Source organism: Rhinatrema bivittatum, chromosome 4 (assembly GCF_901001135.1).
Source record: "Rhinatrema bivittatum chromosome 4, aRhiBiv1.1, whole genome shotgun sequence".
Classification (NCBI taxonomy): Eukaryota; Metazoa; Chordata; class Amphibia; order Gymnophiona; family Rhinatrematidae; genus Rhinatrema; species Rhinatrema bivittatum.
The window spans coordinates 35,015,574-35,043,262 of NC_042618.1; the positions used below are offsets into that span (position 1 = coordinate 35,015,574).

The 27,689-nt window shown below is 41.3% G+C and overlaps 2 protein-coding genes across 4 annotated transcripts in view; one reads left to right on the plus strand and one right to left on the minus strand.

The window, feature by feature from the left end:
- The window catches only part of WDR25 (WD repeat domain 25), a 246,943-nt gene extending 231,889 nt beyond the window's left edge, over positions 1 to 15,054 (plus strand). For all 3 annotated transcript variants that reach the window (XM_029597941.1, XM_029597943.1, XM_029597942.1), the window contains exons 5-7: positions 194 to 364; positions 12,990 to 13,130; positions 13,570 to 15,054. In XM_029597941.1, coding sequence (XP_029453801.1) covers positions 194 to 364; positions 12,990 to 13,130; positions 13,570 to 13,791 — 534 coding nt within the window. In that variant the 3' untranslated portion in view covers positions 13,792 to 15,054. The remainder of the gene's footprint in view (positions 1 to 193; positions 365 to 12,989; positions 13,131 to 13,569) is intronic.
- A 3,846-nt stretch (positions 15,055 to 18,900) lies between these two features.
- The window catches only part of BEGAIN (brain enriched guanylate kinase associated), a 138,306-nt gene continuing 129,517 nt past the window's right edge, over positions 18,901 to 27,689 (minus strand). Inside the window, exons 5-6 of the mRNA XM_029597401.1 lie at positions 25,028 to 25,111; positions 18,901 to 20,904 (exon numbers count right to left, since the gene is read on the minus strand). Coding sequence (XP_029453261.1) covers positions 19,525 to 20,904; positions 25,028 to 25,111 — 1,464 coding nt within the window. The 3' untranslated portion in view covers positions 18,901 to 19,524. The remainder of the gene's footprint in view (positions 20,905 to 25,027; positions 25,112 to 27,689) is intronic.

The following is a 27,689-nucleotide window of genomic DNA, read 5'->3' on the forward strand; positions in this document are numbered from 1 at the left end:
GGGGACTTTGGGATTTGAACTTGCAACCCTGTGACACCAAACCAAGGATTCAATTATTGATCTAAAAGAGCAACACTTTGAGTTGGTCTAATAGGAGAACTGTATATGCCAGTTTGTAAATCCTATGCATTACTTATAAATGGCAGCAGTAAAGCTAAAAATGTGAATATCTATTTCTTCTTTTGTTTTGCAGGTGATAAAAGTGTATAAAGCTGCAGTACAGCAGACTTTAGATATCCTCTTTCTTCCTGAGGGGAAAGAATTTCTCAGCAGTACGGATTCAGTAAGCCGGGATTCAGCTGATCGCACCATCATTGCCTGGGATTTTCACACTGCTGCAAGAATCTCTAATCAGATTTTTCATGTAAGTTCTACAAATGTATTTTTTTTAATTAGCCTGGTGGAAGAGCTTTTGGTGGTCACTGAGCTGTTATGAGTTGTTAAACAACTTTGCAGCATCCTGTGCAGCAACCCCCACTCCTGCAGGGATGTTGGACATCCAGGACTCAAATACCCAGGAGCAAGTGGATAACAGTGGGCTTTGGCAGACTAAGGCCTGTGATGAGGAGAGACCCACTCTCCCCAAAGTTACCCCTACATAATGTGTTTTTTGCATTGGAGAATGAAGAAACCTCAGCAACAGATTTTGAAGTGATTTCTAAAAGTGGTGTCACCCAATGCACCCAGAAGCCCTTCAAAAAAATCAATTGTCATCCTTTTTTTTTTTTTATTTCCTTTATCCGCTCCATTGTCTCCTCCCCCTCTCTTTTCCTGTTAATGTATGGGGTAGTATACTTTGGAGTAAACTATTACCGTGTCATGATGGCTTGTAAAAGATTTTTTTTCTGTATACTTCATTATTCAATGCAAGGAATTCTTGTATGTATAATTAAAACTGCATAAAAAAAATAAATTGTCATAAAAGAAAGCTGCTGGGAGACTAAATCATCAGAGGAACCAATTTGGGAGAATTTTTTTATGGTGACACAATAGTTAAATGCATTCCAGGATCCTCAGCAAGTAGAAATGCAAATCAAATAGTACAAGTCATTGAAAATGAAAGTAGGAAATGTGATATCCGTGTTATCATCCATCTGGGAACCATCGACATCAATAGAAATGCAATCCATGTAGTACAAAAAGATTTTCAAAACCTAGGCAAGATAAGACACACTGCAAAGAATATTGCCTGTTTGGAAGTATTACCTATTCATGGAACGGGAAATAAGCAGATATGCCATATAAATAATTTAAATTCCTGGCTCAAAACGTGGTGTACAGAAAATGGCTTTGGATACATTGGAGGCTGGGATCGTGTATGGAGCAATAAAAGCCTATATGGTAAGGATGAGCTACATTTGTCCGTTGGTCCAGAAAAATAAAGCGGTAGACGGTCAAGTAAAGCCAGGAGGTGAACAATAACAATAAGACCGTTCTCCTTAGATCTGAATTTTTCCCTTAGCATCCTCCTTCCTGCTACAGACTGTTCTCCTTAGATGTAGGGATTCCTTTATTGGAGATACGGTTCAATCAATCTTTTTTCTAACACTTTCTGATGTACAGTACTAATCGTTATATTAATACAGCGGTATACAGGGATCATACTCTGTAGAATTGATGATTCCTGTTTGCAGTGGCTGGTTTTAAGAGAACCGACGCTGTCCTTGTTTAAAAACAAGAGTGACATTGACTGCACATAAATCATTTTACATCAGGTGGATCTTGGTTTTATGAATGACACTTTGCACCTAGCAGTATTGCTGTTTAATTGGCAGCCCCGCTTTTGGGCGAAACTCAGCCTGAGTTGGACATATTTTAAGTTGTTTGATTTGAACTGCATCTCCAATAAAGGAATCCCTACATCTAAGGAGAACAGTCTGTAGCAGGAAGGAGGATGCTAAGGGAAAAATTCAGATCATATATTATAAAGCATTTAATCTAAAGAATGGGGGGTGGCAGGATATGGCCAATGAAATTGCAAATCACCCCCAAGCAATACAGGATATGGAAGGAGAAAATAACAAAATCAATCAGCCCAAAAAAGATGCAAATCAAGGGAGAAAAATTGGAAAGCTATGACTACAAATGCTCTTAGTTTAGGCAATAAAATCTCTGACCTGCAGGCCCTAATGTTGGAGGCAGCTTGGACAGTGTTGCTGTTATGGAGATATGGTTCATGGATTCTCAAGATTGGGCCATTCCTGGCTTTAACTTGTTAAGGAAGGACAGAAAAGGGGGAGGAGTAGCTCTTTATGTCAAAAACAATATCCAAGCTACTGAACTGCAAGGAATTTGGGGTAGGGAAGAAGCATTATGGGCTGTCCTAAAAAAAAAAGATGATGGTGCATCCATTTTTACTGGTGTGGTTTATAGGCTGGACGTAGCCTGGAAAATCCCTTCTGCGGAATCAACCAGAAGAAGAGAGATAGTGGATGCCCTACAAGGAGCTCTCTTCAAACAAATGGAAGTGGAACCTACGAGGGAGGGAGTTATACTCAACCTAGTGCTCACTAACGGGGATAATGTCTCAAATGTCCGGGAAGGTGCCCACCTCAGCAGCAGTGATCATTAAAGAGTATGGTATGACATTGCAAACAGGATAGGGAAAAGTTACATGAAGACCCGAGTTTTGACTTTCAAAATACAGACTTTGTCAAAATTTGACATTCTTGGAGATAGAACTAGAAGACTAGAAGAAAATGGGAGAGGTGGAACAACAGTGGACTAAACTTGTTATGATCCCTCCTGTAGTGGTGTTACGGGAGGCTCCTTACCTCTTCCTGGAGGCTGCTCTGAAGTCGGGGTCTCGCCTACGAACTATCCAGGATTTGCTCCAGGGCCTGGGAGGCCTCGGTGTTCTTGGGGCCTGCCTGAGGCTTGATTGTGTCTGCATGGACTTCCTGGTTTGGGCCACGCCCTTCTCCCTAGGGGCCAGCCCGCAGCACTCCTCCTTAGTTATAGGGCCAGCTAGGTTTGGGCCATCCAAACTCCTCCCAGGGAGTCGCCAGTCTGCAGCCCTATAAAAGGACTTCAACTTCCAGTCAGCCTGCCTTGCATCAGAGTTACTTCGTCTCTGGAAGCTCCTGCTGTCCAGCGCTCCGACAAGCCCTTGTCTTCTTCGTGGAGCTCCTCGTCTCGTCTGTGTCTAGAACCATGTCTTCATTGCCTGAGGTCCCTGTCCAGGTGACCTGGTGTTTGATCTTTCTGATGTTTGTTCCTGCAATGTTCCAGCTCTCCTAGTCCTCCAGGTGACCTCCATGAGGGTAAATCCATTCCGTCTGGTTCCTGTTCCGGTCACTGGAGCCACTGCCAGCTGGATTCCTTTCCTGCGCTCGTCCCGCTCCCCGTGTGGTCCGTGACCAGTCTCCTTAGGCTGTGAAGGGCGCGCAGTGGGACAGGGTGATCTGCGACCAGCCCATTGGGTCTGCCCGTGAAGGTGGGCTGTGTAGGGCGCCCTGAGAGACAGTGCCAATGTTTTCCTTCCCAGCTTCTCGTCTCGTCTGGACTTCGTCAAGTTCCCCACCTCTGATGCCGTTGCATCCGCCCTGATGTCATGTCTTCGCTTCAACCCTCGTCTCTGATGCCGTCGCATCAACCTTGGTGTCATGTCTTTGTGTCAAGGTCTCCGTCTGCCCTCATCCTCAGGCCGGCCTACTGCTCCATGCCTATCCAAGCGGCAGGTCTGAAAGGGCTCGGAACAGTTGGAGGACCGTTCCCCTACCAAGATTATCTGTTGTTGGCTCTGGGAGCTTGCAGGCCTGGCAGAGGGTAAGACCGTGTTCTGCCATGCTGGGACACGTCGCCAACCCTTGGTTCGGTCCTGGATCCGTCTGGGGTCGGGCTGAGGCCCAAGGGCACACTAAACACCCCCCTTTTTCTAACAAAACTAAAGGGAGCAATCACAAAAGCAACAAATCTATATGCTAGAAAAGTAAACAATAGTAAGAGAAATTAGAAACTGAAACTGATCTGGTTCTCAAGGGAAGTGGCTGACATAATAAAAGCAAAAATAGCAGCATTCAAGAATTGTAAAGATCCCAAAAAGTGGAACACAGGAAACAATATCTGGTAAAACTTAAGGAGATGAAGAAATTAATCAAGAAAGCAAAGACTCTGGCAGAAGAAAGGATAGTCAAAGAGGTAAAGCAAGGTGACAAAACTTTATTCAGATGCATCAGGGAAAGGAGAAAGATCCAAAAATGTATAGTGAAATTGAAAGATGACTAGGATCAATGTGTGGAGAGAGACAAAGAAATGGCAGAAATATTAAACAAATACTTCAGTTCGGTGTTCACTAAAGAAGACCCTGGAGAAGGACCGTCGTTAGTTAACAAGACTGTGGAAGGGGCTGGAGCAGGTGAAAGTCTGTTTACAGAAGAGAATGTATGGGAAGAGCTAAGAAAACTGAAAGTGGACAAAGCCATGGGGCCTAATAAGGTTCATCCCAGGATACTGAGGGAGCTCAGAGATGTGCTGGTGGGTCCGCTATGTGACCTGTTCAATAGATCCTTGGAAATGGGAGTGGTGTTGAGTGATTGGAGAAGAGCGATGGTGGTCTCGCTTCACAAGAGTGGGAGCAGAGAGGAGGCTAGAAACTACAGGCCAGTTAGTCTCACCTCAGTGGTGGGAAAATTAATGGAGAGTCTGCTGGGCTGCATTGAGAGAGGTATAACCAGTAAGAAAAAGGAGGTGATGATCCCCCTGTACAGGTCCTTGGTGAGGTCTCACCTGGAGTACTGTGTTCAGTTTTGGAGACCGTATCTCAAAAGGAACAGAGACAGGATGGAGGCAGTCCAGAGAAGGATGACCAAAATGGAGGTGGGTCTCCATCAAATGACTTGTGAGGAGAGGTTGAAGAACCTAAATATGTATACCCTGGAGGAGAGGAAGTGCAGGGGAAATATGAAACAGACCTCCAGATACCTGAAAGGGATTAATGATGTATTATCAGCGACAAACCTTTTCCATTGGAAAGAAATCAGTAGAACTAGGGGTCATAAAATGAAACTCCAGGGAGGGCGACTCAGAACCAATGTCAGGAAATATTTCTTCAGAGAAAGGTTGGTGGATGCCTGGAATGCCCTTCCAGAGGAGGTGGTGAAGACAAGAACCTTAAAACATTTCAAAGGGGCATGGGATAAACACTGAGGATGTGAATGAAGAAAAAAGTGCATGGGGTAACTTGCTGGTGTGGCGGTTACTACCCTTAACCAATAAGCCTTCATACTGTTAATGCAACTCCAGTATTGCTCTCTGTGTCAATGGCAGGAGGGAACGGGAAATTGGATTCAAACAGCAACCTGGCTTTGACAATCTGGGAAACTGATAATTATAAAGGTGTCTTGTATAGCTAGTAGTTACAACCATAATTTTGCTGGGCAGACTGGATGGACCATTTGGTCCTTTTCTGCAATTATTTCTATGTTTCTATACAACAATGCTCTCTCTAGCAACACAATACAGTGCTTTGAAGAGGGTGATGTTCAAGCTGCCCAAATAGCCTGTGTGTACTTTTTACTTGCTGATTTTCCACCAGTTTTTACAGTGAAAGTGCATGCATATTTTCACTCTGAAAATTACTGTGGGAAGAAAAATACCTACGGATACTTGCACTTACTTTTTCCAATTAAAACAACATATTTGTAGATTTGAACATATAAAACTATGCATATTGTTTTACTACCTGCCCTAACCCCAGTTAAAAATACTTTTCCTAGTATGTAGACAGGTGGACTCAGGACCAGTGGGTTTATGCTCCCCTGCCAGCAGATGGAGACCGAGCAAGCTGACGTCATAGTATACATAACCCTGCAGTGACCCCAGCCTGCCAGTATTCTCCGTCTCCAGAAAGGAGAAATTTGAAATTCTAAATTCAGGAAAAGAAAGCCCCGTTCTCCTGCAGTGATACCTAAAGATCCCTTCCCCATGAGGCGATTTCCATGGTCTCTTAGAGGTGTGCCTTGGTCCGGTAGCTGGGTTTCCTGGCGTGGACTTAGCTGCTAGTTCAGCTGAAAGGCAGCGGGTACAGGAGGCCAAGTGTGGCGGTGACAGCAGATGCCCTCTTCCCCCACAGCCAAAGAACATCTCTGTACTCAGCTGGTAAGTACTGAACCTACTATAAGGAAAGAACAGTGTTAAGCAGAGTGCCACAAGGATCTGTGTTGGGACCGATCCTGTTCAGTATCTTTGTGAGTGACATTGCGGAAAGGATTGAAGATAGTTTGTCTATTTGTGGATGTTAATAAGATCTGCAACAGAGTAGACAGGCCGGAAGGAGTAGAGAGAATGAAACGCGATTTAAGGAGGCTTGAACGGTGGTTGAAGATATGGCAGCTGGGATTCAGTGCCAAGAAGTGCAGAGTCATGCACCTAGGGTTTGGTAAAAAAAAAAAAGAGCTGTATGTGATGGGGGATGAAGGGCTGTTGTGCACGGAGCAAGAGAGGGACCTTGGGGTGGTAATGTCTAGCGATCTGAAGTCAGCAAAGCAATGTGACAAGGTGATAGCTAAAACCAGAAGAATGCTGGGCAGGCATAGAGAGAGGAATAACCAGTAAGAAAAAGGAGGTGATAATCCCCTTGTACAGGTCATTGATGAGACCTCACCTGGAATATTATGTTCAGTTCTGGAGACCATATCTCAGAGACAGGATGGAGGCGGTCCAGAGAAGGGCAAAAAAAAAAAAATAATGGTGGGTGGTTTCCATCAATTGACTTATGAGGAGAGATTGGAAATCTTAAATATATATACTCTGGAAGAGAGGAGGTGCAGGGGAGATATGATACAGACCTTCAAATACCTGAAAGGTTTTAATGATGCTCATTCAACAAACGTTTTCCATTGGAAAGAAATCAGTAGAAATAGGGGTCATGTAATGAAACTCCATGGAGGATGTCTCAAAACCAACACCAGGAAATATTTCTTCATGGAGAGGGTGATGAATGCCTAGAATGCTCTTCCAGTAGAGGTGGTGAAGTCTAAATCAGTGAAAGATTTCGAAGGGCATGGGGTAAACACTGTGGATCCCTAAAGGTTAGAGGATGGAAATGAGGAAAAGGGTGCATGGGGTAACTTGCTGGTGTGGCGTTTACTACCTCTAACTAAAAAGCCTGATACTTCTGATGCAATTTCATCATTCTCTCTGCTTCAGCGGCAGGGAGGAAAGAGGAAAAGGGGAATTAGATAGAAGATAGAAACAAAGAAAAGAGTGCATGGGGTAACTTGCTGGTATGGCGGTTACTAGTCTTAATCAATAAGCCTTCATACTGTTGATGCAACTCCATCATTCTCTCTGCTTAACCAGCAAGAGGTGACGGGAATTGGACTCAAACAGCAACCAACAAGGCCCCTGGCTTGCTGTTCTGGGAGGCTGTTAGATATGGGGCGAATTGTATGGCACAACAGATGCTGCCATGAACTTGCTGGGCAGACTGGATGGACTGTTTAGTCTTTTTCTGCCGTCATCTGTGTTTCTACGTTTCTAGGACAGGCTCACTGGAAGGAATCTGTTTGGAAATAATGCCAAAGAAGCTGTGGAAATTCTCAAAGATTACCGTACGATGCTTAAGACCCTTTCCAGTTCTGATTCCAAGCCAGTTTCCACTTTTAGAAGGTATCAGAGTCAGGAGTTTAGAAAGCATTTTTTCCATCAGAAAAGGCACTTCTAGGATCCAGCTTGCCATAGACAACATGAGAGCACTAAACCTCACTATCGCAATGGTAGAAGCTGTACGTTCCACGCAACCACCAAGGATTTACTATCTGGTATGATGGCAGGTCTACAGATCCTTTCTTTTGTCACACACAAAAAATGCTTAACTACCTTTTATATATTTCAATGTCTGAACTCTAAAGTTCAACTTGATGCAATTGGCACATATCACTATTATGTAGAAGGAAGACCAATTTCTGTAGAACCCTTTGTTGTAAAATTCATGAGGGCTTTCTTCATTTGAAGCTTCCCATCAGACCACCGCTATGTCATGGAACCTCAGTATGATTTGAACTCATTTACTGAAAGCCCCTTTTGAATGTCTGGTTTTCTGTGATCTAAAATACCTGACCTGGAAGGTTGTTTTTGTTTTGTGGCAGTCACTGCAGCTCACATAGTCAAAGAACTGAAATCCCTAGCACTTTATACTAAATTTCAGAACAATAAGATGGTGTTACACACGCATCCCACATTTATGCCTAAGGTCATAATGGATTTCCACCTTAATCAGTCAGTTGTATTTCTAACGTTTTTCCCCAAGCCATTTGCCAACAAAGGTGAACAAGTTCTTCTCACTTTGGATTACAAGAGCACTTTCAGTTTCTATCTTGAGCAGACAAAATACCTTAGAAAATCCATCCAGTTTTTGTTTCTTTTTGCCCCAGTAAGACTGGAATTGCTGTGCTGAAGAAAATTCTGCCTAATTTGGTAGTGAATTGCATTTACTTCACTTATACGCAAGCTGGTTTAGCCTTAGAAGGGTTTGTCAAGGCCCATAATGTCAGGGCCATGGCTTCATCAGTAACTTATCTCTGATCAACCTCTAGTGAAGAGATTTGCAGAGCTGCGATGTGGAGTACAGTCCACACATTTTCCATTATTGTTTATATTCCGACTCCCAACAGGACAGTAGTTTTGGGCAGGTAAGGTTATCTTCCTATTAAAGAAAAAATAGGAATTTTAGCCACCAAAAAGTGCTGTGCCATCCCGTTGGTGAGATTCTTGTTCTTGTTTTCTGTTTTTTTATTGAAGACAGCCCTTAGTTAGGGATCCAATCAGTGCGATTCAGTGATTCACCTTGTCTTCAGAGAAAACGAAGATGCTTGAGTGTTCCCTGAAGATGGGGGAATCACCAGGCACACATACCATCTTTTCCCCTCCTGAAATTGAGCTAATTAGCTTAATTACAGAACTAAGGCATGACACGCAGTTATGGGAACAGCCACAGAGTAACCTTTTGGTTTGTGCTAGATCGCTCTGGAAATGTGTTAATAGGTTGGCGCTGTCAGGTGGTCATCCATCACTGTCAGGCCGATACAGTAAAATTTGCGGGAGAGCAGGCGAGCGCCCGTTCTCCCAGCGCGTGCACAGGCCACTCTCGTGTGCGCGCGATTCACTAAAAAAAATATTCAAATTAGGGCCCGCGGTAAAAAGAGGCGCTAGGGATACTAGCGAGTCCCTAGCGCCTCTTTTTTGACAGGAGCAGCGGCTGTCAGCGAGTTTGACAGCAGACGCTCAATTTTGCCTGCGTCGGTTCTCAAACCCGCTGACAGCCACGGGTTTGGAAATCGGACGCCGGCAAAATTGAGCGTCTGGTTTTCAAGCCGCGGGCCAATTTTAAATTTTTTTATTTTATTTTTTTATTTTTAACTTTTGGGACCTCCGACTTAATATCGCCATGATATTAAGTCGGAGAGTGTACAGAAAAGCAGTTAGCGCCTACCTTTGGGTAGGCGCTAACGTCTGAAAGTAAAATGTGCAGCTTGGCTGCACATTTTAATTTGGGGGGGGGGGGGGGTTGGACGCATGATTTCGACGCACTATTACCCCATACTGAATAAGGGGTAAAGCTAGCATGTCGAAAACGCACGTCCAAACGTGGGTTAACAGTGCGCTCCACTGGAGTGCACTGTACTGTATCGGCCTGTGTGATTGGTGATTCCCTTGTCTTCAGAAAACATCTGCTATAGGTAACTTCACTTTATAAGGAGGTAATACAGGAAAAAATAAACCTACAAATCATATTCACAATACTTCCATATTTTTCCTTTCTTTTAAACTTACCAAACAAGATGAAGGATATTACAAATGAGCATAATCTCAGGCAAGCTCATGTAGTGATCCAGCATGAAATATCTAAGTTATTTTCACGAGTTCGTAAATGCATCATGACACAAGAGTGACTTAGCTATGAGTTTTGATAGTGCATAAGGTAATGCAATATAATGGTGCATGGCTTGCTCCAAAGAATAGTTAGTCTAAAATTGTAGACTTTAATTTTATATTGTTTGACCTTTGCTTGTTGCCTTTCATCCGGCAGTGTGAACACGCTCACGGTATATCCAGAGCTTCTGTGACTAGTCAGTGAAACTCCTAGATTATAGGGAAACAACCCTTTTATGCATGTGATCGCAGTTGAAATTTGCTGGGAACTTTATTCACTGATTCCCACCCTACGCTGCTCTTCTACAATAACTGCTTTTATTTTAAATTGTATTTATTTAAAAAGGTGATAAAAGAAATGTAAAGTTACCAGACTATATATACAGAAACATTTCTACTTGCTAGTCTATAATATGGCAAGTTTCAGGTTTTAAGGCCTATTTATCAAGGTTTTTTTCTCATAAACAGAGAATGGAGGAAAAGCCCTAGAGAATCAGGCCCATAGCTCTAATATGACATTCTAAAGAAGTTAGCGAGGTCTGAAGAAAGAGCTGACTTCTGGCAGCTCAGATGTGTTCATTATCCCCTTTCTTGGATTATTTTATGTTTGTGTTGTCTAACTCTTAGACAATAAAGATCAAGGATAGAGAGAGAGGATTGATGCAATTCAGAGAAAGGGGATCAAAATAGTATAGTGCCTGCACCAAAAGAATTATGAGATGAGATTGAAGGACCTAAATACCAGAGGAGAGACAGGGGTGATATGATACAGACATTTAAATACCTGAAAGATATTAATAATCCATAGGAGTCAAACCTTTTTTGATGGAAAGAACTCTGTTGAACAAAGGATCATAATATGAAGCTCCAAGAGGGTTGAGTCAGGACCAACATCAGGAAGTATTTTCTTCTTACAAAGCATGGTGGATGCATGACATGCCCTCCCAGTAGATGTAGTAAGGACATAAGATGGTAATGGAATTCAAAAGGGCATGGGATAAGCACAAAAGATTCCTAGTCGATAAATATGGAGGCGAAGGGTAACCCATGTTGACTATGGTAACCTGCATAGAGCAATAATTACCCTAAAACTTAAAAACAAAAAAAAAAACTGGATGGACTGCTTGGGTCTTTTTCTGCTGACATTTACTATGTAGTTGCACAAGTGCCTAGAGATGCATGCTGGACAATTGTTCCTAAAAACTGAACTTCAGGGACCAACAAAACAATAAGATTGTTGCCTGTATCATCAAGAAAATTCCACAGCCAGTCTTCTCAGAGAATAAAATGATGAATGTGTATGAATAAAAGCAATTAACAAAACCCACTTGTATTTTTGCCAATAGTTTACTTTGCCAAGTGGTTCGGGATGTCCTGATATAGTGAAATAGAAATGCAAAATGAAATTTCCCTAAATATACATCATTAACCTGAACATTCTATAGCAGTGGTCCCAAAGTGGTGCTATAGATCCCATTGTCACTCAAGAATTCTCCAGTGTTTGCAAATATGCCTCTTCCATATTCATTCTCTATATGCTGTGAGGTCACCATAACAAATTTGGGAAGACTTGTCATTTTATTTGTTGTCAGAATGCGGTAATTAATTTACCTGATCAAAGTTGTGTAGAGGTATCTGCTCCATCCTCCATGACTTTTAGACGATATTTATTTAATGTAGTAGTGAAGAAGAACATTCTTGCTCCTATTATTACACGGTTGTGGAACTCAGGCTAAATTCTGTTTTTCTTTATTCTGAAAGATTATTGGTAACAGAGGCTAACACTTGTTTACTAAAAGGAGGCACACTTCAACCACCTTGCTCTTTCTTACATCCTGTTCCTAAACTTTGCTGCCGTTTGATTTGGTTTGCTGGTGCTCTCTGTCACCTCCTCTTGATCCATACTTTTCTTCTGGTTCCTGTTCTCCATCCCCATGCCTGTTTCATGGGTACTGAAACTAGTAGCTTGAGTGGCGGGATTTCAAGCATGTTTCCAAGGTACTAAGACTTTTATTGCCCATTGTGCTCCTGTTTGGATGAAAGTGCTGCGTGAACCTAAATTATTATGATTTATTATTAATGATTAATGCTGATTTCTTCTTGCAATGCAGTTCTTTGTTCAAATTTTTGCTTGATCACGTGAAAGCAGTTGTTCTTTGTTTCAGAAGATCAATTTTATGAACCATAAGTATCTCATTTCCATTGCTAGGTAAATGGGTATGAAACATGCAAGCCAAAATAATGGCCAACCCAGCACAAGGTGCATGGGGATCACAGAATCCCAGAAGCAATATAATGTGTGTGATTGTTTTGTGTTAAATTCTTCTTCATGCCCTCATTGTTCATATTGTTTCTTTCTTTAGTTTATGTCTATACGTATGGTCAAATTTTAAATCCCTCCCCCATGCGCAAAAAACGGGGGTTATGTGCGTGGCTGGGCCTTGCACACGCTGCGTATATCTTCAGAGAGGCCCAGCCACGCACATAACCCCTGTTACGTGCCAAAGGGGCGGTCTGGGGCGGGGAGGGGTGGGTCTGGAGGCGGCCAGGACACTGGCCATTTGCTGCTGTACTGGGAAGGGCATCCTGGTGCGTGCAAGTTGCTACTGCTCCATTGGAGCAGTAAGCAACAAAACAAAAAATAGAGAAGTAACAGAAAGGGTTTAGGGGGTGGGGAAGAGAGGGGAAGGGGAAGGGAGGTTAGGGTAGGAGGTAGGGAAGTTCCCTCCCAGTCCGCTCCTTAATTGGAGCGGACTGGGAGGGAGCTGGGGAAGGCCTCGATGCATCACCGCGCAGAAATTGAAATGATCTACTCCCCCTTGTGCACGCACATGTGCGCTCGGATTACAAAATCTGCCGCGCATGTGCGCGTGCCACTTGTATTTTACAACACGCGCGCACAGCCACAAGGGCATGTTATAAAATATGCGCATCCATGTGCGCGCGCTGGGTCCCACGCACACGTGTGTCTTTAAAAATCTACCCCTTAGGATTTCAATTACAATGGTGATATTTTTTTGTGCATAGCTGCATCTTGGTGCCAGTTATTGTGACAAGCCGCTGCCTGGCTTGTTCTCATGATTTGTTTTCAACCTGAGAATTTTTTTTTTTTTCAGGAGCGCTACACGTGTCCAAGTTTAACTCTGCATCCCAAAGAATCTACATTTGTTGCCCAAACAAACGGAAACTACATGGCTTTATTTTCTACCCAACGGCCATATAAAATCAACAAAAAGAAAAGATATGAAGAGCACAAGGTAAAAAGAAGCAAGGGTCAGCTTTTCTTTTTATGTGGCAAAGGATGGTATTGGTTTGGGATCATGAGAGACAATTATTTGTGTACAGTTGGGTTTTAATAAATGTTAATGACTATGATTTGAGTAGTTACACAGAGAAAATTAAGGAACTTTAAGAGAGATTCTGATATCTTACAGATCCAATATGAGAATAGTTATTGTATTACCATGTAAGAAGATAATAAAATGCCAGTGGAAGGAAATAAAATTACTTTAACCATTGCATGTCCAGTGAACATGGATTTTTCAAACCATTAAGATGCATTAAAATGAATGAGAGACACTTAGAACCTGCAGCCTGCATAGGATTAGGAAATGTCAAAACTGGTTGGGATAGTTTTCATCCTCTCTTCCTTTTTTTTTTTTTTTTTTTTTTTGCCTTTTTCTTCACAAACCCCAGGTGGAAGGATTTGCAGTGGGCTGTGAATTTTCTCGGGATGGAACCCTTCTAGCTACGGGAAGTTCTGAAGGCGCAGTGTTTCTCTACAACTATCACACCTCAAGAGTCATAGGCACCTTCCCTGCACACAACCAAGCCTGTCTCAGTGTAACTTTCCACCCCGTACTTCCATCAGTTCTTGCCACATCTGACTGGGGTGGGGAAATCAAAATATGGCAGTAGTGGGAGAACGTTACTTTCTAGCCTCAGTGAGTGCATGATTGAAGAAACCCTTCTTTCTCCATGTAATGCCACATCTGCTTCATGATGCGCTTCGTTTCCATCTTGCTCTGCATAAAAATGAACAAATCTTTAAGCTGTGTGGTGCTGGTTCTAAGCCTATTCCATTTTCAGTGACTTATTCATTGCTGTTGATTCATGAGTTGCCTTTCCACTGTAGCACTCAATGCCTGAGAGAACAAATTTCATTCCAGCAAAGTACAAGAATACGGAAAAACTCAGCCTCAAACACTCATCCTGTCGCCTGCCTTCCTTGAAGATCTTAACAGATGTGAAAGTTATCATCAGTCATAAATCTCAAAGAGAAGAAAAGATGTTTTCTTATGTTGTGATGCAAAGTACAGTACTTTTCTTGTGTACAGTACATAAACCTAAATGATTGCACAGTAAATTTAGGATGTCTTCAGTTATATTCAGTGTGACTGCATATTAATATAATCAACTAAGAAATCATGACTTGGTAAGAGTAGTTGCAGGATAGTAGACTTCTGTTGTAGTAGATGTGTCAATATTTCAATGACTTTCCTGTACAAATCTATTGTGCTTTACTTTCTGACATCTAAACATTGTGATCCGGGCAATGCATGTCAGATCTTATTGTTTCTGCGGGCAATTTACCCAGGTAAATTGTCTATCTGAGAACTACTCTCCCCCTGCCTAAAAGTATACATGAGCTTCCGTACCACGCATGCTGTGAGGAGGCGTTCCAAGAGACGGGGTTAGCTTGGGGGAGGAGAGTTAACGCGCACAGATTGAAGCGTCAGATCTATGTGCGCTAATGTCACCTACACACACACACAAAAAAAAATCAGGTTCCGTGTAGGCGTGGCCGATTTTCAAAGGGATTTGAAAATTAGGTAACCAGGTGCCAGTGGACTCTGCACCTAGGCAGGGAGTTAGAAAATTGCCTCCTCTGTGCTTTTACCTGACATGCAATAGCTCAGGGGTCGGGAACCTTTTTGGCTGAGAGAGCCATGAACGCCACATATTTTAAAATGTAATTCCATGAGAGCCATACTAACTCTAGCTTTCCTCTTATCACCTTGTTGTATAAAGTTGAATGTATTAACTAAATTCGTAGGTTTCCTGTTATACATTTGTTGTTTCTTGTTCCTTGTAAAGGCCATGCCTATTCGATTTTAATGTTCTAAGTTATCTGTAAACCGATACGATGTGCAAACGGTTGTCGGCATATAAAATCTTTAAATAAATAAATAAATAACTACAACCCCCCCACCCTCCTGACCCCCACAAGACCTACCAAATTAATTTACTACAAACCCTACTCTCCTGATGCCCCCCAAGACCTGCCAAATTAATTTACTACAACCCCCCACCCTCCCAAGACCTGCCAAATGTCCCTGGTGGTCCAGTGGGGGTCCAGGAGCGATCTCTGGACATGGGCTGTCGGCTGCCAGTAGTCAAAATGGTGCCGACGGCCCTTTGCCCTCACTATGTCACTGGGGTCGACCAATGGCAGCGGTAGCCCCTGTGACATAGTAAGGGCAAAGGGCTGTCGACGCCATTTTGATTACTGGCAGCCGACGGCCCTTTGCCTTTACTATGTCACAGGGTCTACCGCTGCCATTGGTCGACCCCAGTGACATAGTGAGGGCAAAGGGCCGTGGCGCCATTTTGACTACTGGCAGCCGACAGCAGAAGTCCAGGAGATCGCTCCTGGACCCCCGCTGAACCACCAGGGACTTTTGGCAGGTCTTGGGGGGGCGGGTCAGGAGGGTGGGGGGTTGTAGTAAATTAATTTTGGAGGTCTTGGGGGGCGTCAGGAGGGTGGGGGGTTTTGTTAGATTTTTACTTTTTTTATTAAAGATTTGTCTGCGAGCCAGATGCAGCCATCAAAAGAGCCACATCTGGCTCGCGAGGCATAGGTTCCCGACCCCTGCAATAGCTCATAACAGCTGTGTAAAATTCACACAGACACAATGGCCTCTGTAAATAAATAATTAATTTGTGTCAAGCAAACTTGAACATCTGCAGTTCCTTTGGTTGACAATATTAAGTCAATGGGTATCTTAGACTAGCTTGCAGTGTGTTTTTCATTACAATTATTATTTTTTATTTTAATGAAAACCAAAAGATGGCTATTCAGGTAGGAAGTACATTACTATAGCAACAGCTTCTGTTTTTATTTTTTGGCTTTGTTTTTATTTTTTTTCCTTCCTCATGCTCGGATGTATGGCAGTGCAGGAAACAGCAGAGCAACATTCACCATATGTTCTCACGTTCATGCTGTGCTCCACTAGAAATTAATTAAAATCAATTAGCACTTCTGTCATCCAAGATGTAGCAGATTTGTTTGTTTTGCTTTTCGGGGGGGGGCGGCCCGGCCCGGCCCCCCTCCCCCCCCAGCAAGTACAGGTTTATCTGTTAAGTGTTTGTATCCCCAGTAGAAAGATGCATTGTGTGTGTGTCCTAACGTTTTTCAGAGATGCCAGTTGTCATAGCTCCTTTTTCTTCCCCCTTCTTTTTGCTTCTCCATCCTCTCTTTGTAACTTTTGAATTGGCTTCCCAGCAGCAATGATTCTTCTGAGTGAGGAGTCATTCTGGTAGCTTGGGGTCTGCAGTTGCTGCAGCCAGAGAATGCTGACATGATAAGTAGCGGTATAGCCAGAGGCATGGCCACCGAACATGCTAGAGAAAATGCTTTTTTTTTTTCTCTGTATACTGAAACAATTAATAATAGAATACTTAATGTTGGCATACCACTCCCCAATGATATCTGCAGAGCTGCCCGCAGGTTTCTACAGATGGTCATGGCAAATAAATTTCCTGGCACAGATTTCTGCCAGTCTGTAGCAGATGGCACAATAGAGGTAAGAATGAATGAAGCCAAGGACTTTTTTCAGAACTTGAAAATTTCCAATATACATTGACAAAATCTCTTTTCATGGACACAGGTTGTGCATGCAGTATTACAGTTTATAGTTTATTATAGTTTCTTCTTTGAAAAACTGTATTTGTTCTTTTATTTTCCATGCATTGGTTCCCATTTTTATGTATATTATGTGCTTTCTTGGGCCCTGTATAAACTATACGGGCGGCACATTGTTAAAATCCCATTGAATGTATATTTATGCTTAATGGGGTGGAGAATTAGGGAACCCACAGTGTTTGAAGCAACGTTATTTGCCAAATAACGTTGGCTAGGTTATGACCAAGTTCTACAGTTCAACCTCCAGGCAATCAATTAAACAATGAAATAAGTGGACCTAAGGCTTCAGTTAACTGAAGATGATTCAGGGGTGTATCTGGGAAAGAGTGGAAAACGATCTCAGTTTGTAGCAAAAGAAGAGAACTGTTTATTAGGATTCTTCATCTCACACACAGGTGTACTAGGTGCTTTCAAAATCCTGCCCCACAGCGAGCCCCTGATGCTGGAAGGCTCTCAGTCTAATCCTCAAGGACCACCTGGCTAGTCTGGTTTGCAGGATAGCCACAATGAATATGCATAAGATATATTTACATGCAATGCCTCTTTTGTATGCAGATATATCTCATGCATATTCATAAGGGATTTCAAAAAACAAACTGGTCAAACAGGTCCTCAAGGATAAGGTTGAGAACCATTGTGTCAGAAGAATTAAATAATAACAGCCAATGTGTTTTGAGGAGTTTTCTGCAGAAGAGCACACACAAAAAAAACAGCAACTTGATGCAATACACCATTTTTAATTTTTTTTTTTTTTTTACTTTTATTGTTTAAAATTACAAAATATTTCAAAATCCACTGGTCACATTTTTCCAAAAACAGTTTGAAGTTTGCAGTTAAAAAAGGGAAGAGTTAAAAACATGTAATGCATTTGTCTGTATCTTGCTGCTATCGTATTAAGTCTCCACCTCCACCTTTTTTTTTTTTTTTTTTAATTTTTACATCACTAGGCTATCCTAGGACCCAGTTTCCAAGCTAAGAAATATTCTTTTCTTATGTGACGATAGATGCCTTGATGCACTCTGCAATCGGTGGTTATAATGGTGATGTTAGACGATGCCTTTACACTCGCTAAATCCTTAAACTTATGCTTGCAAGAGAGGTCGGGACCCTTCCTGAATTTTGGCCCATAACATAACTGGGACTCCAGAAAGAGCCTAAAGAGTGGGTGAAAGGTGTAAGGAAAAATGTAGTGGTAGTCGGACATATAGGCTTGGCTAGAGCAGGAAATACAAACTTGCATTTGGTCTACCTTATTAGATCAGGTAAGAGAACAATGATTGGGGAGGGTGGCGTCAGCAAGCAGGTTAGGAGCGTAAATGGAAGGTAACTAGAGGAGTGGAACAGTATTTGTATTTGGAAGCCTGCTCCTTTTGCAGCCTTATAGTAACCCTGTACATGGAATATCTTTTCCTTAATGAAAAAGAATGTGTTGTTCTGCCCCTAGGTTAACTGTACAATGGGGGCTTGAGTACTGTGCAAATTACAAAACTTATAAACCTAGGGAAGAGAGCTGCAGGTGTCAAGACTAACCTGCATACCAGGTCAAGCAAATGCATTCAGCAGCAGTCTGGGTACAGGGCTCCTCTCAGTTGTCCTAAGTTCTTGTGAAGTAAGATGTACTCAGGTAGTCAGTTGTTGTGCATAAGGTGTTGTAAATAAAGCTGTAGCCTTTCTGTTTGTACATTGAGGAATGGGGGGGTGGGGTGTTTGATTATTGGCATTTATGAGAGTGGGTGGGATCTGGACAAGTTGCAACTACTTGATTCTGGTCGTGAATTCCATTTTTCTTTTGTTACTCCTTCATGCCCTCTTTTGAATGTAAATTCCTGAGACACCCACCTTCAAAAATCAGGCTTGGGCAATCAAATGACCAAGTGCCCTTTCAACTGCTAGTTTCCTGCTAACAACCCTCGTGCTAACCGAAAACATTCTCGGAGCAATACAGTTTTGAACTTTTAACTGCACTACAGTATACATTTCATTTATAAAGATTGTAATAAATATTTTCAATAAATAAATACATTCCTAAAAACACATTTTCATCAGAAAAATTCAAATTATTCCATTGGTTTCTTTTATTTTGTAATGCAAAATACAACACTATTTGTAACACTTCATGCATTTTAGACAATATAAATGCAAGCCAATAGAAAATACGTGACAAAGTAACCCTCAATTACTCATGAGGTAGTATATGAGGGAACATAGGAAAGCCGAAACACAATGAGGTCAAAGATCAAATTTTCTTTATCGTTTTGTGCATTCATCTTTTTTTCAAGAAATACAGCAGTATTATCATTGTTTCATTTGAAAAATATACGTTCCGTCTGTCAGCCTTTTATATTTCAGCTGTAGATGTTCCTGGTCTACCTTATTGGTATCTTGTTTTCTCCTCCTTCCATTCTTTCTCTGAGAGAAGAGACACATGAATTCATGCAGCAAAATAGAGAGATTTTTTAAACAGTACTTTAAATGGAAAAGATTGTTGTTTTGGTAGCTCAGATTAATATTTTGTTGATTTAGTAAATAGAATTGTAGCTATAAAAATATCTCAAGTTTATAAAATGGAGTTTCGGACATCATACAGTATAAGAACAATGTTGAAAAAACTGTGCAACACTGTTTTGAGCATATCTGAATAATTTATTTAATCCTGCATCCATTTTGAAATTCCACTGAATATTCTAAGTCTTGAAAGTTAATTTTTATTGCGATTTGGAAGATGTTTAATTTAGAAGGGTTCCATACAACTGTGCCTTTGTGAGACTGTCTTTTCTACTTAAACCGATACTCCCAGTCCTTTGAAACTGCTGTGATTTGTTGTGGAAAGCTGGATGAGGTCCTTGCTCCATGGAAGACTGGTTCATTTCTGAAATCTCAGGGCTTTGATTAAGGGATTCTGCAGAACTGTTTGGGCTGACATCAACATATTCCCTTTTTACAACTGTACTAGTGTCAATATTTTTGCTGCACATCTGGAGTGAAATCATTTCATTTGCTTGGTCTCTTGCTTCTTGTGTTTTATAATTAGAGAGCATCTCTTGCTTACAGCTAGCACTGATGTCAATATTTAAACCAGAGTCTGTTCTCAAAAAACAAGAATCAAGTAGCCTTCCCTCACAGTCCTCTTCACCCTCTGAAAAACTATCTTGTTTGTAGCTAGCATATAAGGGGCTGATTCTGCTCTCTAATTGCTTTGCAGGGCTGTTTGCAAAGTATTCTTCCGTAAAACTGCATGGTGATACTCTGTCGGTATTTCTGAAAGAATATGCACCAATGTCCTCTATGCTCAGTTGCCTCCACTGGGTTGGCAAGTCTTCCTCTGAAAGATGGCTACTTCTGCACTCGCTACGTAATTTTTGAGGCCCTAAGGCATGCTGTGCACTTAGCCCAGCAAAATGAAAAGGCTCATCCACATAAGATGAAGTCCTGGTAAAGCTTGGAGAGGCTTCATTCTCCTGGCTACGATCCATGTGTTGTACAGACTTTGACTTTACAAATCTAGGGCTTCCTGCGGGCTCATAACCTGTCGTTGACTTTCTTTCAAAAATGTCATCCCTAGTGCTCCGATATATCGCTTGCTGAGAAGCTGTCAGAGTACTAGCCTGTGCATTCTCTTTTTCTTCCGATGTAACGCTGAAGCTTGAGTAGGAACTGGAAGTTGGTAAAGAGGGAACATACTCATTGAAGGCTTCGTGCGAGAAACTTGAATGAAAACCATCCTCTTCTACTGTACTCTCAGTTGAATTTTGGGATCTTAGAAATACTTCATCTTTAACTTGTACGTCAAAACTTTGCCGCCTCTCTCGCCTTCTCTCTTCAGGGCAGTAAAGGGCGGTGTCACTGCAGTAGATATCGGACTTAAACTGTGGCCTCTGGCCAAGTTTTTCATCAGATTCCTGATTGCTGTGCAGAAAACTGAGATCCCTCATGGACGCACTTGACAGATGCGAAGACAGGCTTCCTGGGTCTGGTTTCTCCAACACCTTAGCAATGACACAAGTTGGTATGCTGTCAGAATATGATGTGTGGCAAGGTGGCACAGAAAGGCTACATCCATGTTTTTCCATATGAAGACTTACTCTTTCCTGAAAGTCACTTGGCAGCTGTAGCATAATGGGGTGGGGGAAAGAATGAAAAATTAGAAACTGCTTTTAAACCATGTTAACACAGAAAAGAGTGTACACTATAGGACGATGCTAATGAACTGCACAAATGTCCAACATTCCATGTGACAGAAATACAATTGATTTGCAGTACTTGGACAAGAAAAGCAAACGATCACAAACAATATCACATACAGTTCACCAATAACATAGTAGATTTTCCTGTGTGGTTTTTTGTTTTTTTTTGTCAGAAAGCTCTTTTTCCTTTATCTGGTCAGCTTAAAGATTTAACAATATCCAATGATGGTTAAATGTCAGCAGTCATATTTCTTTAATCTATGATGGGCAAAAACAAGATGTCAAGCTTAAATATCTCTTTATCTTGGATTTTAAATGAGGTATAGAATACAACTGATAACTTTTTGTGGATATCAGAATTAACTTTACATTAGCAAGAAATGTAGCAAAAATTGAAGGCTTTATAACATATGTGAAATAACTCTGGTGCAAATCTGCGTACTGCCATAACTGTGCAAGGAACGCTCTCTGATCTAAAAGAAGAATAAACATTGTTACTGAACCTATTACATCAAATTAACAATTTTTTTTAATGCAAATGTGATATAGTGGTAGGCATTACATTTCTGCCCCTTTTGGGGATTTAAAAAATGAAATTAGATAATGAAATGTATTTGTAAAAATAACTGATAGCTGCTTTTGGTTTTGAAAGATACAGGGGGCTACATTTGAGGTCATTTCACTTCGTCAGTGAATGAAAGTCCATAGAAACCAGAACTCTGCAACTTAAAAGTCTTTTGTTCTTGGTTACAGCAGGAACCACTGACAAGCAAAATGGCATTACTTCTCTTGAAGAATGTTGGGCTCTAAGAAAATGTGTAGATAAAAAAAACCCAATCATTCTACCTAGCTATTTCACTAACAGGTAGATTTTAAAAGGGCCGCAGGTGTGTCCATAAATGCAGGTATTTCGCAGCGCGCAAAGATATGCGGTATTTTATAAACTATATGCGTAGGTTATAAAATACACTTCACGTGCGTATGGCTGGAGCTCTGCGCACATATCTTCCATGCGCCAGTTTGCTACAACTCCTCGGTAGGCATACGAGTTTGGGTGGGGGGAGGGGGGAATGGGGGAAAGAGAGAGAGACTCTTTATAAGACTCAGTCTGATAATCTATATATGGACCATTGTAAGGGGACACTTTGATTCGGGGGTGAATTTTCGGGAAGTGGGGTGGGGTTAGGGGAGAGTTGTTACAGACACATTGAGGTATTCCTTGCAAAATTCCTAGTATTCCTAGTTTATCTTTAGAAATTAATTTACTCAGATACAAAGGGCCCATGTACTTTGCACCTGCCATTTGAGTGGGAAAAGGAATGGAGGTAGATTAGAGGAAATTCTCAGCTTAATGCATTTAGAGTTAGAATGATTCAAAGCCATGTTTCTAAATTGATATCCATCCCAATTTACATTTTTTTTTAAATAATCTCTTTACTACAGACTTTCAGGTTAAAGCACCGTTCTTAAGTTTCTAACTCTATGGTAAAAATACTTTTACCGGCCTTTCTTCTTTCCGGCTTGTTGCAAGCTTCCAAGTTCTCTCCCCCTGTTGATTGTAACTTTGACTTATTCTTTCTTATTGTTATCTTTCGTTTACGTGAATTTGTTACTCTAGTTTTTTCCCCTTGTTAAACTGTAAACCGATCCGATATGGTAATTTACTATGAAGGTCGGTATAAAAAACTGTTAAATAAATAAATAAATAAATAATAAATAAAACTGACATCATTAAAGAATTTTAGACCTTATAAGTGATGAAAAGGAGTTGATTTATACAATGCCTTCTAAAAAGGTTCTCTCTCTCTCAACTCGTATGCCTGCCGAGGAGCTGTAGCAAACTGGCACACGTAACATAAGCGTGCTGGCTGAGGAAAATTAGGGGTTATGCACATCAGTGCTGGCCCCGCCTCTGGGACTCCCATGCCCTGCCCCCATCCCACCTTCTTCTTCTGGGTGCGCGTACAGTGATGTATGCATGCCCTTCCCGGCTATTTAAAATATACATAACACCCTTGCGGCACACTTATGCTGGTATGTGGTCGTTTTTGTGTGCGTGCAAGGCTTTTAAAATCTACCTCTAAGGCTTTTCACCACATTCTGTGTTAATGGGGCAAAAAACCTTGAAACATTTCCCTAAGTTTTAGCGAACTATTATGGGTGCCATGTTAGTCTTCTTGAATATGTGGAAATCAGGGTCAACAAGCAAGCTGTAGGTAACACCTTACTATTGGACTAACTTAATACATCTCGCCTTTGAGAACTATGTTCCCTTCATCTGGTCATCAGCTGTAGTAAACATTGACTGTAAGATTACAAATCATCCAAAATTAACAACTTTGTTAATTTACCTGAACGAAGCACATGCCTTTGTATGATTCTGGTAGTGAAGCTATTGTGTTGGCAAACTATGCCTTTACTAATGCAATATAAGAACACTGCCCTTCTAAAGCTATGAACCTGTTGACTCTAACATTAATGTGCTTGCATTTTGGCTGCTGGTTCTGCACTATTAAATGCTTCACACTGACATGTTTTGAATGTTATTGTATGTTGGTTGGTTACAACTACGCAGCTTATTTTAATAGGCTACTATAAGTCGATGTCAATGTAGATTAATGCACTAAAGTGCATTATCTATTGCAAACGTTTAATGCATGTTAATATTGAACATGTATTAAATGCTTGAATTAGCTTTAATACACTGTAATGCAGAGATACGTTGACTGATAATGCCCACATTTGAAAAAAAAACCAAGACAAACCATGTCTAAATATATCATACTTGAAAATTAAAGAATGATGTTCAAATCAATTTAATGAAAAGGTTAGACTGACAAAATATGGTGGCATAATGGTCTTAGGAAGCGTGTTAGTTTTTAAATTGCTTTTAGTTGTGATGAGCCAGGAGTTATCATTGAGACAGGATTGATTCTAAATAACACCTCAAAGCAATGTTAGCCCCTAGTTCTTCTTCTTGCCATTTTAGAAATCTCCACTTTCTCCGTGCTCTGATTTTACAGCACTTTGTCTTCCTTGATTGGCTGAATTCAGCGATGGCCTAATCAGAGTCGGAGCGAGTTCAATATGCCCTCAGGTTTAATCTGGTTAGTGCTCAATAATTCTATCAGCTCCAGACAAAAACCTTTGTGCCGTGCTGAGCAAGCCAAAACATTCAGTTTAAAGGGCCAGTTTATTTTAGCCAAGCCTTTCTTTTGAATTGCGCTCTAGGCTCATTCATCAGGTCCTATGTTTCAAAGGTTTTCTTCCATATAAAGAGAATACAGTCTGGAAGAGATTCTTCTTCCTGTCAGATTTCATTGTACTTTCTACCTCACACTTTCTACATGTGTCCATGACATTGTATGTGCACAGGTAAGATTTAGACCAGAGCTGTTAACACGTTATATGGTTTGTTCTTAGTATATTTTGTTACAAAGCACAAACAACATCATGTTCTTGACATTCTTCTCATTGCTTCTTGAAATAGGATCATTGACTAAATATTTTCCACTAGCATAGATTAATGATTAAAAAATATATTTTAATGAATCCTAATTTTCTGTCCTTCATTTTTTTTTTTAATTCTTTGCATGTTCCTTTTTTTTTTTTCTCCTCCTCCTAACTTTCTTTATGTTGAGGTTAAAGGGTGAGGGTAGGGAGGAGGAAGATGCATTTGCTCACCGGTATGGTCAAGCTACATCCACTCTGAGAGGATCTTAGTTCAAACCTTTGCTTCCCTGTGCTCTTGAGGCTTTTATATTTCTAAACTAGATAATTATTCTCTTCCTCTACAAAAAAATAATGTCTAAAGGTAACTGCTCCATCAGAATGAGATGCCAGGAGATTGTGAAAATGCAGTCACTCCCTTTCTGAATGTGGCAGTCCCAGGACCAATGAAATCTATGAAGCGAGATCCACGGGGCCCGTTCCTGATCGCTGGTATCCTGCATGGCAGTGCACATTGCACAGTGCCCTCTATGGGTCGCTGACAGATCCACAGTGTATCTTTGAAGTAATAACACAGTACATTTGGCAACATTACCTCAGAAAGTTTATGTGCCCTGTGGTATGCCTTGCTGCACTGAAGCAGCTGAGAAGCTAGATTGCAGTCCTTTCTATAGAGCTCCTAAAAAACAAAACAAAACAAAAAAAAAAGCTTGGTTTTAAAGCTTGCAACTAATCTATGGTTTGAATCATAAAAAGAAATGTTTGCTGTTTCTTTGAAATTTTAGTATTGTACATTATATTCAGGAAAAAGAAAGCATGCACCATATTTTGTTACCACATGCTTTTTTTTTTTTTTGTGGTTCACATACCCCTTTCGTTCTTTGAATGCAGGGAAAGTAGAAATGCCTCCATTTGGGTGCCCTGGGAATGCATTTGATTAAATAAAATGTCACATATAAAAAGGGCAGCCCTACGGCTAAGGGCGGCAACCATGAAATGCATATGAAAGGATAAGATGACAGTTTCTCTAGCACAGAGCCATTATTCTGTGGTTAATAAAACTGTGTAAATCCCCACCGGAAACTAAACCTCATTTATGGAACACAGCTGAAATAAAATCTAAGCACTTGTTAAGCTAATCTGTGATGGCAAATCCCACCCATGACTGCAGATATTGGTTTCCATGAACACAGAGAATAATATCAAGGCACTAAAGAAATATGGAAATAAATGGTAAAATCCCTGATTGTGTTGATGCACTGCATATTGATTTGCAGTGTACCAGTGCATCCTGTATTTCCTGCCATCCTGTTCTGATGCCAGCTCTGATAAACTCCTGCAAGTCAGGCTTAGTGTTTTAATTGCTTTCTAACCTATGTTTCTTTTATGGGTTTAATAAAGATGAACTAAATCATATGACATGTCAAGCAAAGGCAATGGAGAACAAAGAAGAGGAAAATGTCAAACAATCTATTTCACTTACATATGTTCACTGTGATATTGCTGTAAAAATAATATTTTAACAAAAAAAAAAAAAAACCCAAAAACTGTGGAATTCACAATGGATGTTGTAGTCAGGTATGGATAAGCTACTCAACAAGACATCTTTTTCCCAAATACAAAATGATTGGTTCAATAGAAATCATTTTAGCAACATTTTTTTTCTGGGGTATACATGGCTCAACAGACAGTAAACTCTAACCAGTGCCTTTCAATGAGTTCCTTTGGGTGTAATAGGGAGGGGAATTTTATTTACGTGTGATGTGTGTTACGATCAGTACCATTCATAAGGGGGCAGATTTTAATACCTACATGTGGGCGTAGATTTGTGTGCGCAACCTGGCGCGCACAAATCTACGCCCGATTTTATAACATGCGTGCGCAGCCGCGCGCATGTTATAAAATCCGGGGTCGGCGCATACAAGGGGGTGCACACTTGTGCACCTTGCGCATGCCGAGCCCTAGGAGAGCCCCTATGGCTTTCCCTGTTCCCTCCGAGGCCGCTCCAAAATCGGAGCGGCCTTGGAGGGAACTTTCCTTCCGCCCCCCACTTTCCCCTCCCTAACCCGCCCCCCAGCCCTACCTAAACCCCCCCTAACCTTTGTTGTGCGAGTTGTGCCTGCACCTGGGCGCAAGATCCCCCAGCCTAGAGGCCCTACAGAGGCCTCTGGCCATGCCCTGGACCGCCCCGCCCTGCCCCACCCCTTTTTTCAAGCCCCGGGATATACGTGCGTCCCGGGGCTTGCACGCGTCGCCAGGTCTATGCAAAATAGGCTCGGCGCATGTAACCCCCTGCGCGCGTAAAGCTTTTAAAATCTGCCCCAATTTGTACCAGCAGCGTGTTAGTCTACTTTTCAATTTTCCATGCATCTTTCCTGCTCTTACTCACATGTAAACCTAAAAATCAATCAATCAATTGCATCCATACTTATTTCAGTAAATTGGGTATTTCATCAGTGATGTCAAAATCAGAAAGGAGAAATATCTGTTTTTCAGTTATGGGTCTTCCTGTGTATTACTTGTACACATTGCAGCACAATACAGAACATGATTACACTAGAAATTACTCCTCGCTTTCCTTCACTCGTACAGCATTGGCATATTGCTATAGAAAGCATACAATAAATGTTTTTGCCAGATTTGATGAGGATTTCTTTCGCTTTGATTCCAGATTGTTTGCTTGAGATGCGTGCTGTCTTGGTGCACTATAGCAAGGCTTTATGTGATTATTTATCTCTAATGCAATGTTAATGGTGCAGTATCTAACAAAAGTGCCAGCCTTTAAACCCCTCCATAATACAGAAATACAATTTTGTTCTGTCATTCAACCACTGACAGAATAATATCTTCTGTGCTGTTGGGTATTTAATTTTAGACAGAATGACATTGGGTTGGTTGGGGTGCTGCACTTTAGTGTAGGACTGTAAAAAAAAAAACCCCAGGACACATTAAAAGACCAGGACCAGGCAAATAGCATACTGTACCTTAAGATCCATCCAGAAGGGGATCCTAACTGATAGGGCATTTACCTGGGGATGGGAATAAATACCAGAGCTCAGGGAGGAACAGGAGGAGGAAGCTGTAGATACTACCCAAAAACCCTGGATATCTGAATATCCTGACTTTAAGACAAACACTACTGAGGTAAGCAGTTTTCCTGGTTTGTTCCACACATAAAAAAGTGCTCTTTTGTTCAAAAGGCCAGAGCTCAGACTATTTTTTTGTTTTCCAGCACCACTTCCTGAAGCCAAAGGCTG